The 12,868-nt window shown below is 38.3% G+C and overlaps 2 protein-coding genes across 3 annotated transcripts in view; both read right to left on the bottom strand.

Annotated features, from left to right (window-relative positions):
- The window catches only part of LOC149550134 (putative GABA transporter 2), a 92,525-nt gene that overhangs the window by 55,542 nt on the left and 24,115 nt on the right, over positions 1 to 12,868 (bottom strand). The gene's annotated exons all lie outside the window — the stretch shown is intronic.
- Positions 3,699 to 4,713, bottom strand: LOC149550135 (uncharacterized). The gene is made up of 2 exons (XM_089793680.1): positions 4,231 to 4,713; positions 3,699 to 4,101 (listed from the first exon to the last, which is right to left on the bottom strand). Exons 1-2 carry the CDS (start codon positions 4,711 to 4,713, stop codon positions 3,958 to 3,960), a joined length of 627 nt encoding a protein of 208 aa, XP_089649806.1. The 3' UTR covers positions 3,699 to 3,957.

The raw sequence follows: 12,868 nt of genomic DNA, 5'->3' as shown, positions 1-12,868 counted from the left end.
TTTCATGTGGGAGGGAGGTGATGTTACTGACACAAGCAATGCAATATGTGAGGTAAGAGGCCATGTAAAAATTTCCTTAGACTCCTTAGCGTGTTTGAGTTAGCTTCTTAATGAACTAGCAATTACTTCGGCCCAATCCATCCACTGCTCCCCTTTTAAAATGATCTCCACATAACGAAACATCCATTCTTCAAAAAGGAAAACATCAACTGAACTCTTAACCCGAGGCAACAGCAATATAAGATCACGAATATGGGGTTTTATATGATCTTTAGTGACTATCTTGGGCAGTCTTGAACCTTCGCCATAATTGGTTTCTATCCACTTCCTGGCTAGGATGTTACGATATTTACTTGGGCTTTCTTGATACTCGACTAGGGACTGGATAGGAGAAAATGCAGCAAATGTGCATTCAAGAAGGCGTAAAACCGAGGCAATGGTTTCCCTACAAATAGACAACACAGATTCTCCATCCTTGTTTAAGATACTTTTACTTCTCACATCATAGTGATCAATACAAAGTTGAAGCAATTCAAGGCTTAACAAGGCAAGAGGAAAAGTTGCAGCTTCAATCAAGCCACTAGTCAAGATTTCCACACAACCATTCATTTCATCGACTCGCTCAAGGAAATTGGATTGCAATTTTTCTACTCCAACACCTTCTAAATTGGTATCACTAATGATGGGTCTCTTGCATTCCGGACTTGAAACATTCTCGAAGAAATACAGTACAGATTTCATCTCAAACAAAGAAAGTAAAGCCCAAAACTGATTTTATCTTGAAAAGAACACAGATGGTAGAACAAAGAGAAGGTTTTTCTATGTTCTCACTTGTAATTCGCTGAGAAAAATGACCTCTTTTCCTTGTCTCTCAATCACTCCTTCAAATCTTTCTTTCGCATAATAAACAAAGAGGAAACATATGTTCTTTTTAAAGGAAAAAAAGGAACATACAGGCGAAAGTATGGCCTCATAATGAGGCATTCATGGCTAATTAGTTGCAACTGGGTTCGCACGTTTGAAATCCTTTGACAAGACCCTTTATTAAATAACTTCCCTTTGCAGTTGTTCTAACATTGATCACTCTCGTTTGACACCCAATCTTCTTCTCGGGTGAAAGATTTCTCATTTTAAGTCATGGTGACAGCTTTCTTCATGCTTGAAATTATGGCGCACCTTTAAATTATTTCCTCCTGACATGTCAATTATTGCCTTGGGAATAGAGAGTTTTTAGCCAACCATAATCACTTTCTGCCAAAAAGCCTTAGTTATAGAACCACTTCGAACTGCTTCGAACCAAGATTCAAAGGGGTTCAAAGTAGTTCAAAAGAACACTTTGTAGTCCTTGGCGCGCATTACCTGCAGGAAAATGGTCAATATAAATCCCTTCGGTTGAACTTCTTTGAACTACTTTGAACCGAGGTTCAAAGGGGTTCAAAGAGGTTCAAAATACACAAGATGTGACGGATAGGATGGGTAATTTGTGCAATGCTTTTCAGTGACTAGGGAAACATGAAATAAAGGCAGGAAACTTCAATAACTGAATTGAGCATGTTTAGGGAAAGCTTAGAAAGATCAAGAATAAAGTCGACTCAGAATAGGGCTAACAGGGGCTCTGACTGGGGATTGGGTACACGAAGTACACAGAGAACTTAGAATATTGGAGACAATACTAGCACAAGAAAACACCACACAGGAAAACAAAAAAAAAAGCAAGGGAAAAGCAGAACAAAATGCCAAAAATGGAGTATGTACATGATCAGGACTCTTTAAGGGGTTACATCTTTATTAACTTCAGATCTTGCCCGTTATAAGTAAAGGGCAAAACTGTGCCATCTGGGTAATTTAGACGGAAATTATTTGGACCAACAGCTTCTGAAATGATGAATGGGCCTTTCCAGAGAGAATCAAATTTGCCATGTACTCCCTTAGGTTCTCTTCTTTTATCCCATAAAAGAACTTCATCTCCCTTTAGGAAATTACGAGGTCGGGCTCTCATATCAAAAATTTGTTTTACCTTCATCTGATGTTCAGTGATATGATCAACAAGCTTATCTCCTTCCTCTTCCAGCTTGTTCAAATACATTATCCTCTTTTCTAGGGAGTCCTGGAAAAAACCATCTTCAATCACAAACTGCAACTTTGTAGCAGATAGCTCTAGAGGTAGGGACACTTGAGCACCTACTCCGTACACTAGCTCAAACAGGGCCATGCCAATGGCTCTTTTAGGAGTGATTCGATCAGCCCACAATACTTCATATAGCTTTTTGTGCCAATTTCGGCTACCAATTTCTTCATTATAGCAACCAGGATCTTGTTACTAGATTCTGCCTGCTCGTTCCCTTGAGGAAAATAGTCTGAGGAATGAGCTAATGATATGCCCTATTCATAGCAGAAAAGGGACATCTCTTCAGATGAAAAATAGGTTGCATTATTTGTAACTATCTTTTGAGGAACCCCGAACCTAACAAATATATATTCAAATAAGAACTCACACACCACTTGAGAGTTGGCCTTCTTGGTTGCTATAGCTTCCACCTACTTGGTGAAATAATCAGTAGCTGTTAGTATGTACCAGTGTTACGGGACTCGAACTCGCCTCTGACTCGGAAAGGTCAAAATCCGACTCAGACTCAGACTCGGCGACTGGACTTGGCAAGGACTCGGAAAATTGAAAAACTCATGAAATCCAAAGATTTTTAAGGATTTTAAGATTGTTTCTTGCATCTTTTAGTCAATTAACATCAAATACACAATAATTGATATAAATAGAACCTACTTAATACACATACACAATTTTGCATAGATCACATAAGTATAAAAGCGAATTTTTGAAGGAAAAAAACTGAATAACCACAATATAAAGTTATAAACTATAAAGTAATAAACATAGTGTCACTCCAATATCAAAGACTCAAATGTCTACAACATTCATGGATTACAAAATCCATGGTATCAAATTCAAAGGTTAAAAACATTTATCTAAATAACAACTAGAGCCATCCTCTATGTCCTCCTACGAGTGCGCCTAAGATAAGTCATGGAAGACTCTAGAGCCATCCTCTCTGCCTGTGTCTAAGGCTGACCCTGAACCTCCTCCTCATCCTCATCATCATCATCATCCTCGCGCACATAATCCTCGTCATCAGCCTCGGATCCATCACTCCTAGCCTCAGGGTCCACTCTGTCTCCTCGTGCTCTAGCCTCCTCAACTGCCATCGCTACTGCCTCAGCCTCTCGATCCACCTGATCTACCCACTCCACATCTTCATCACTGAAGATAGGATCATCCACCTCTGTGTTCCACTCTGCATGAGGATCAACATTCTCTAATACATTCGGAGTTGTATCGGTGCCAAGGATCTGTCTATGGCGAAGGCGAAGGTTGTAGTGAACAAAGACAAGATCATTTAATTTTTGCACTGCCAACCTATTGCGCTTCTTTGAGTGTATGTGCTCAAAAAGACTCCAATTACGTTCGCATCCTGATGCACTAGATGGCTGGCTCAAGATGCGAATCGCAATCCTCTATAAATTTGGCACCTTTGTGCCAAACATCTCCCACCATGCATCTGAAACAAGAAATTTTTGAATCATATCAATAACTTTGAATTTATCAAATTAAGATGGTAATAGAATTACTATTAGAAATTAGGATGTAGAAATTAGAATCAAAGATTTTTAGTGTTTACCAGGCATCAATGCTGTCCTATTTCTTTTGCACAACTCTCGTGCAAATAAGTCTCCTTGAGCTTTCTTAAATAGCTCAATCTCACGGACTATATCTGTGCTAACTGCTGAATTAGGTGACATTCTCTCTATAACATCATAGAGGCCGCTCCACACCTCATCATTAGCCTTGAAATGTGGGCTGAATCGGTATGCTGGATTAAGGAAGTAGGCCGCTGCATGTATAGGCCTGTGAAGTAGATTGTGCCATCATCTATCAATGACATCTCATATAGGCCCATACCTATCTCGATTCCCTGCAAAAAAAGTGTGAATGGCCTCCTTCACCCTATCCATGCCCTCATAAATGTAGCCCATTGAGGGCTTCTCTCCATCAGCTGTTCGTAGGAGAACAATAAGCGGCTTTACAAACTGCAATCATTATGAAAGTTGGAAAAGAAATAATCAGATTTAAGTTTTTTCTTTAAAAAATGAACAATAATTTATAACATAATTTTATAAACAAAATAAAGTTGAAATGAGGACAAAAAGGAAAATTACCTTCACAATATCAGCAATAGGTGTCCAAAAAGAGGGCTCGTCAAAAATATGATCAGCTGCAGCAATCCCTGCAGTGGTCTTTGCATATGAGGATGCAAGCCACTCCTCACTAACAAACATACGTCTCAAACCTCCCTTTGAATCAAGCAAGGATTTCAATGTGAGGAAGTTGGTTGCAAATCTAGTGACCCCTGGACGAGACAACTCCCTTTGCTCATTGTGTTTCCTCATGAGGTTGAGAACCCATGTATGATTATGTATGAATTTGCATACACTCCTTCCTCGCTCTATAACTATTTTGATCCAAGGGAGTTTACCAAGATCCTCTAACATGAGGTCAATGCAATGAGTGGCACAAGAGGTCCAAAATAGGTGAGGGTGTCTCTCCATAAGAAGCTTTCCTGCAGCAACATAATTTGTTGCATTATCAGTAATTATTTCCACCACATTCTCCTCACCTACATCCTTTATCACTTCATCCATTATCCCACAAAGATATTCAGCATTCTTTGTTTTTCACGAGGCATCAATGGATTTCAAAAAAACCGTGGCACCTAAAGAAAAAGAAACAAATTAGTATAATGATTAATGATGAATCATAATTTATAAATTCAAAATTTATAAACTTAATCACTTAAGTACAAGTTCTACTTCTAAATTTTTAATGTCTAAGACTCTAAGTACAATTACAATTTACCTGATGAAGAAACAAGAAAGTTGAGGAGTGTTCTACTCCCTCTATCAGTCCAACCATCAGTCATGATGGTGCAACCTTTTTTCTTCCACATCTCACGCTGCTCTGTGATTTCAACTTGTACATCAGCCATCCTTTGGTTCAAAATAGGGCCTCCTAGCTCTTCAGCACTAGGGGCTTTGAACCCCGGACCACAAACAGCAACAACATCGATTCCAATTTGCCAATAAGGGGACCTAAAACAAATAGAATAAAATTTCAAATTAAACAAATTAGTATATTATAAATAAATTTGAAAACAAAATACAAATTAAAATAAACAAAATAAACATATTATTGAAAGCTGAAAGTTGAAAGCTGAAACTTGTAACTTTGAAAGCAAGAGAAGACTTAAATTTAAATTTACATAAATAATTACCTTGCTGCATTGAATGAAATGTTGTTGTAGACGAAGAAGTCCCCAAGTGCCAATTTTGCATAATCATGTTTATCCTTGTTCCAACCCATGCCTTCAAGCGATGGCTGTGAACCTGGAGCCGTGCGTGGAGCAAACATAGAATCAAGTGTCGATTTTTGCTTACGAATGCGAGGCCCAATGCTCACACTCGTAGAAGCAGTGGTATCCGTAGGTGGAGCAGTGGATAATGGAGAGCGAAAACTAGAAGACCCTTGTTGGGCTCCAGCTAGTTGTGCCATTTCTTCATGTTGCTTCTTTTTCAATTCTTTTTGCTCCATTTTTTCCTCTAGAAGAGTTTGGATGTCTCGCATAACATCTTGGGGTACATCTTTGCATTTTTTAGCATCACGTCTAGGTATATGTGCTAGGTGATACTTCAATCTATTTATTCCTCCCCCATTATATACCACACCACAATGCCAACATGTAACAACTCCTTTTTTGTGCCCCGAGATGGCATGTTTCCAAGCCCTATCTCTTGCTATTGCACTTGGGTCTGCATTAGGATTAAATGGAGGCCTATTTCCACTTCCCTCACCTTGTTGTTGAGACATTATATCAAATTTCAATAAGTTACTATTTGCTGTCAGCCTGCTGCAATATGAATGTAACCAAAATGAGAAGTAAAAAAATAGTAGACTAGTAGTAGAGAGTAGAGACCAAACAAATTTAAACAAAATAAGAAGTGAAAATACTTAAAAAATATGAATGCAAAAGTTTAAAACATAGTATAAAACAACACAAAGAAATGCAACAACAACTTGTAGCTTACCTCTTCAAATTTGCACAAACAATGGAAATGCAAATTTGTAGAAACCTCCTCCAAATGCTCCTTCAAGCTCCTCTCAATGCTTTAATGCAAGCTAGAAAGATGCACAAACCATTAGCAATCAATACGGGAGACTAAACCGGTTTGTTGATTTCTCTCTCAAAACCCCAATATTCTTCTCTTAACTCTTTCCTCTCTCTTGTGAGCACAAGCAAATGGTGGAATGACCTTTTTAGGTCAATAACATGTTATACAAACCAAAAAAATCCAATTAAACAAAGCATTTTATGTTTTTTTTGCCTTTTTACTTGTTACCCGCCGGCGAGAGTCTTGGCATCGGGACTCGCCGAGTCAGGCGAGTCCATGGACTCGCCGAGTCAGGCAGGACTCGGACAGGACTCGACAGAGTCCGAGTCAAGAGGCAGTCTGCCTCAGAAAGGTGGACTCTGCCTCTGACTCGCCGAGTCCGATGCTGACTCGGCGAGTCCCATTACACTGGTATGTACACATGCCTAGCACTAGATGGAGGATTTAACGACCCAATAAAATCAATACCCCATTGATGAAAAGGTTCCTCAATCACTATTGGTCTAAGGGGTAAAGCTGCTCACTGAGGATGACCAGTAAAAAGTTGGCATTTTTCACAGTTTTTTACAAAAGAATAAGCATCTTTAAACATACCTGGCCAGTAGAAACAGTTTTTGAGGATTTTAAAAGCAGTAACTGTAGATGAAAAGTGTCCCCCACAAACATCTGAATGATATAATTTCAATAACTTTTTCTATTGTTCTTTGTCTGCACACCTCAGAAAGGTTCCATCCACTCCTCTTTTGTATAGTATGCCATTAGAGATTGCATATTTGTTGCCTTCAATCTGAGATTGCGTTTTTCTTCATAGCTCATATTCGGGGGGCATTCACCATACATCAAAAGGTATGCTACATTAGAGAACCAAGGATCCATTGAACTTATTAGCAAAACAGAGGGTGTTGCTTCAGTATTATCAGGGGACAACTCTTTATTCTCAGCTATCAACTTGCATAAACCTTGTCCTCTTACTAAAGAAGTAGGCTTGATGGTTAAATCATATTCTTGAACCTTAGTCACCCACACAGCTCTTCTATTCACCCAATTTCCTGTTGAGTCAGTATACTTTTTACTGCTGTCTCCAGTACAAAACAATTGAATGGGAATGCAAAATGTAGTATCTGAATTGCTTTAATGCCTTCACCACAACGAATGCATGTTTCTCCGTTTGAGTATAATTTAATTCATGCTTCTTTAGGGGAATGCTCATGAAAGCAATTGGGGCTTCATTGTCTTTATCATCCCTTTGGGTCAAAATACTCGACAGAGTGTATTTTGAAGCATAACAGTAAATGATAAAATCCTTTTCAAAATCTGGACTTACCAGCATGGGAGCATTTGAAATGGCTGTTTTAATGTCCTCAAAGGCTTTCTTACCTTCCTCCTGCCATCTAAAAGGGTGCTTTTCGCTCATCATATTCAATAGATGCCTCACTTTTTCGGAAAATTCAAGAACAAAGCTTCTCAAAAAATTAATTTAACCAAAGAAGGATTTTAAATCACTACTATTGGTAGGTAGAGCCAACTTTTGTATCGCTTTTACCCTATTTGGGTCAATTTTAATACCTCTTTTTGACACGATATGCCCGAGCAATTTACCTTCTTCGACGAAGAATACAGACTTTTTAGGATTGAGGGGTATACCGTGCTATCTGCACCGGCCCAACACCGCCTCCAAATCTCTCAAGTGATGCTTTCTCCTTTTAGAGTATATGATCAGGTCAACAAGTTATATTACAATTATTTTGTCTCTCAAATCTTTAAAAGAAGAATTCATTGTTCTCTGGAAAGTTGCTCCTGCATTGATCAGGCCAAATGGCATCCGATTATAAGCAAAAGTGCCCCAAGGAGTAATGAAGGTTGTCTTGTGTTGATCTTCAAGTGCAACACTGATCTGATTGTATCCTGAATATCCATTAAGCATTGACATAACTTCTGATCCAACAACTGTTTGCAGAACATGATCCATAGTGGGGAGTGCATAATTGTCCTTAAGACTGGGTTGGTTCAAATTTCTAAAGTCTACACAAATTCTTATTCCACTATTTTTCTTTCTCACAGGGACAATATTTGCTATTCAAGTTGAGTGATGGATTGGATAAGTTATGCGAGCTTTCAACATCTTCTCTACTTCTTTCAAAATAGCCTTGGATACTTTAGGATTATAATTTCTGAGCTTTTGCCGAAAAGTGGCAGCTCCTGGTTTCAGAGGTATATGATGCATAAATTCCCCATTCCTAAAGTTCTTTAAGTCTTCGTATCCCCAGGCGAAAAAATCCTGATATTTGGCGAGAAGTCTCGACAATCTACCTTTTTCTTTTTCGGAGCAAGTTCGGCCAATAGAAATCCATTTAGGGTTTTCTTCATCCCCAATATTGATTTTGTCATGTTCCCCAGGTCTTTGTTAGGATCATTTCCCTCTTTCATGGTCCTATCATCCTTTCTACCAAAAAGATGCTCTAAAGACACCAACCCTTTTGGAATTTTGTTACCTTTTAATTGAACAATTTCTCTTGATTTTGTTAATTCTTCCCCAACTAATTTGCCATCATTTTCTGACCCTTCGAAGAAAATATCAGCAAAATTTCCGGCACATTCAATAAAATCCCTTAACTATGTATCATTATCAAAGACCTGCCAATGATTTACGTTATCAGGGACCCTAGGTCTGTAAATCATTTCAATTCTATAAGTATCACTTTTGAATTCTGGATGTGGTAGCAATAAAGAGGTTGAAATAGCTAAGGAATCAGCTTTAGTATTTTGAGAACGAGGCACAAATTCAATGGAGAAAGCATCAAAGGATTCAATTTCATCCCAAACTAGATTCCTGTAATGTCTCAACTTATCATTTTTCACAGAAAACTGCTTTCTTACCTGTTTTACAATGAGTTTAGCATTGCCTCTCACCTTCAATTGCTTTATATTCTTTGCTTTGGCCTCCTACAGGCCTAGGAGCAATGCTTCATCCTCTGCAATGTTATTTGTGTTATGAAAATCCAATTTAAAAGAGAAAGGGAATATTTCTCCCGAAGGTGAAATCAGAACAACTCCTGCACTTGAACCTAAACTGGAGCAGCTACCATCGAATTCCAAAATCCACAGAGTGTCCCTATGGTCTCCCATATTATCCTCCTTGGGTTTATCATCAGGCAAGATGGGTTTATCATCAGGCAAGATGACATAATTTCCAAATTGGCACTCTTGATACAATATTTGGGCTTTTGGATTGTCTGAGGGTACCACCGTGTATTTATTCTTAGGTTCTGATTCTAGTTTTATTTTTTTCTTTCCTACTCGAATATAAGCTTCGGACCAATCCATCTTGATTTCTCTACCCATATCTTTATAGAAGGTTCTACTAAGCAACATTCCATAACTAGTTGGTATGTCGGCTACCAGGATGGTAAGTTTCAGCCTTTTATCTGGGCAAGCATAAAGAACAACTTGTACATCTTTTCCCTGACCAACTAGGGGTACTTGCTTCCCGTCCATAGAATAACAATGCCCAAAAATTTTAGTAAGATCTAAGCCAAGGGCCTTAGCAATAGGGGCAGGCATAATATTATTAGATGCTCCAGAGTCAATTATACAATTACTGAGTTTTTGTCCATTTAACAATAAGGACACATAGAAAGGATTAGGTTTCCTCTCTTCCATCTCGCCTTCTACAGCATTGACCACTGGTTCGGTATGGGGCACATATTCTATATGCCTTTCAAATACAAAAACTGGTTTTTCTGGGGATTCTCGATTTTCAATTATATGTTCAGCAAACTGGACATTAGTGACAAGTGTCCCTTTTACATACTGAACTAAATTATCCAACTCTTTGGGGTTCATTCTTAAATATTCTACTGGAGAAATGGATATAGAAGAAGATTTAAAGAAGTCTACAATGCCAAATGAAGACGTACCAAAAGTTGTTCCAGTCCTAGATATAATCAGTTGTATGTTCAGCAAACTAGGCATTAGTGACAGGTGTCCCTTTTACATACTGAACTAACGTATCCAACTCTTTGGGGTTCATTCTTAAATATTCTGTTGGAGAAATGGATATAGAAGAAGATTTACAGAAGTCTACAATGTCAAAAGAAGACGTACCAAAAGTTGTTCCAGTCCTAGATAGAAGCTTGAAATCCATGTTCTTTGCTGGATCACTATGTACATGTTCTTTCCCTTTAGAACCTAAGTCAGTTGTGTTAGTTCCAAGATTAGGTTTCTGATTTCTTTGGTTCCTAGTCATAATAGTGCAGGCCGGATCTTGGAGTGTCACAAAAGCATCTCCCCCTCTTTCTCAGTTAGATTCATATTCAAGAAAATAAGTATTTGCATCTTCACCTTCAATTCTTTCACTTACCACCGGCGATTCAGCGCCGAGGGCATCTTTAGCTAGCTGAACAGATCTCAACCAGTCTGTACAAGTTTGCCCATCATGGTCTGTAGTCAAATGGAAAGAGCACATAGTCTCTTTAGGTGCCCCCTCAATTTGTAGCCCTGGCTGGGAAGCTGTTAAAAGCGGGGTTTTCCCATGACCCTGATGTTGCTAGCGTCTATTAATATCTTGATAGGGGGATTGGTAAGGACCATGAGGTCTATTCTATTGCCTTTTCAACATGGCTATATCATTCATCAATCTTTGAGTGAAAGGGTCTGTGGATGCAGAAGTAGAAGTAGACCTGGAGGTTTGGACATCTCTCTTCCACTTGCCAGCAATAATGAATGCATCCTCTAATTGGATAGCCAATCTTTGAGCGGCCGCTAAATCAGCAACTGCGTCTTTAATGAGGTGAAAACTCACATCATGGGGAACTACGTTAACAAAGAATATTTTTTGATTTTCCCCATTTGGTCCAGAAGCAACTGGAATTCTCTCGATTAACCTATTGAACTTTGCTATGAACTCCCTCATGAGCTCATGCATTTCCTTCTTTAATTGACTTAATTGAAGTAATAGTGAGCATTCGTTGTCAAGGGTCTTGAATCTAGTGAGGTAGGTGGTTAAACCAATCTGCAGCAGCATCAGTTAGCATTCGAACAAATAACCTGATAGAGATTTCTTGGGTTAGGACACTTATAACTCCGCAAGCCATGTGAAAGGCGCTCAAGTGATCATCTATAGAAATTTTACCATCCCCACTAAACTTAGGTAAGATTTCGGTTGCACCCTTGGGTAATGCGGCAGGATTGACCCCTAGGTTCAATGGGCCTATATTTTGACCCCACAGTTGGTTGACAGCCATGGTTGGTAGCACAAATTGCAATGGCCGAATGTTCAAATGAGAAGAAACCAGAGCTTTCAATAGAAGTAAAGATTGTACCAAAGGTGAGAGAGGGGAAGGCTTTGGGGGAGAACTAGGCCTGCTGTAGGATTTAGTTTTCTTCTTCTTCGGGTCATTAAAATCAGGCAGAAAACTCAAGTTTTTCAGAGGCTCGAAATTTTCATCGAGAATGCCCCTTTCTCTTCCTCCTCTCGTATACCTCCTTTCAACCAAGTCTCTCTTTTTTAAGGTCTCACAAGGAGTTGAGCGAGTCTATTCACCACTGCTTCTTGAATTTTTGGCACGCCTCTCAAAAGTTCAGTGCGTTCTTCTTCTCTTTCAAGCACGATCAATGCTTGTTGAAACTATTGGTTAATCTCGCATAATGTCCAAGCAGCAGATGTTAAATCAGAGATTATGTCCTCTTGTGTGTCTTCAAATCTGAGGTTAGGCTATAAAAAGGGAAATACATTATCACTCGGAAGGACCATTGTAATTCATTATTATTTTTCAGGGCCTAATCCTTTTTCAATAGGGACTCTCTCCAGTAGAGTTGCCAAAAATCTATCAGTGAATAGATTGTCTTTTCTCGCTATACAAAACTTACTCTGTACCCAAGGTTAGAAAACACAATAATGCTCACAACAGTTGAGAAAACTTCATGTTATTTGTTTTCTCTCTGCATTTATAGGTACAACTCCCATCGCAAAATTTATCAATAGATTCAAGGAAACTAATAAAAACCAACTGCGCACTTTTACCAAAAAGTACTCTCACACACTCTTAGGCGGTGAGGTAACAATCAACTTATTTATTTTACAAGAAGACAATTTAAACGAAAAGGGGGGGAATACTTAACTTTAAAACAATCATGCAAAGAAATGGATGAACATAAATTACAGAGAAATAGCAACAGATATTACATACAATAAATCATCAGTGTTCACAAAGTAACAATGACTAAACTGCTTTAAACACCAAGTCTTAAAGCACGATCAAAGATGATATATATATATATATATATATATATATATATATATATATATATATATATATATATATATATATATATATATATATATATATATATATATATATATATATATATTCTAACTTGCTGAATTCTAACCCTTAACTAGTTCAATGCCCCAACATTTATAGTTTTTAAACATATCCAAAAAGGCCTACATTAAAGCCTAGCCTTTCGGTTAAAATAGTTACAATAAATAAAAACAGTTTTGAAACAGTTTCAAAAAGAAACAATGGAAAGTAACTGTTCCGATCAAACTTCATCACCAGTCTTCTCCTCCTCGCCCACGGTTTGCCTCACCAGCTTCCAGCTCCTGAAGGCGTTCATGAACTCTTGCATC

This window comes from Cupressus sempervirens, chromosome 7, assembly GCF_028749045.1.
Source record: "Cupressus sempervirens isolate cs-2001-9-10 chromosome 7, ASM2874904v1, whole genome shotgun sequence".
Classification (NCBI taxonomy): Eukaryota; Viridiplantae; Streptophyta; class Pinopsida; order Cupressales; family Cupressaceae; genus Cupressus; species Cupressus sempervirens.
This window is presented reverse-complemented; position numbering and strand designations above follow the sequence as displayed.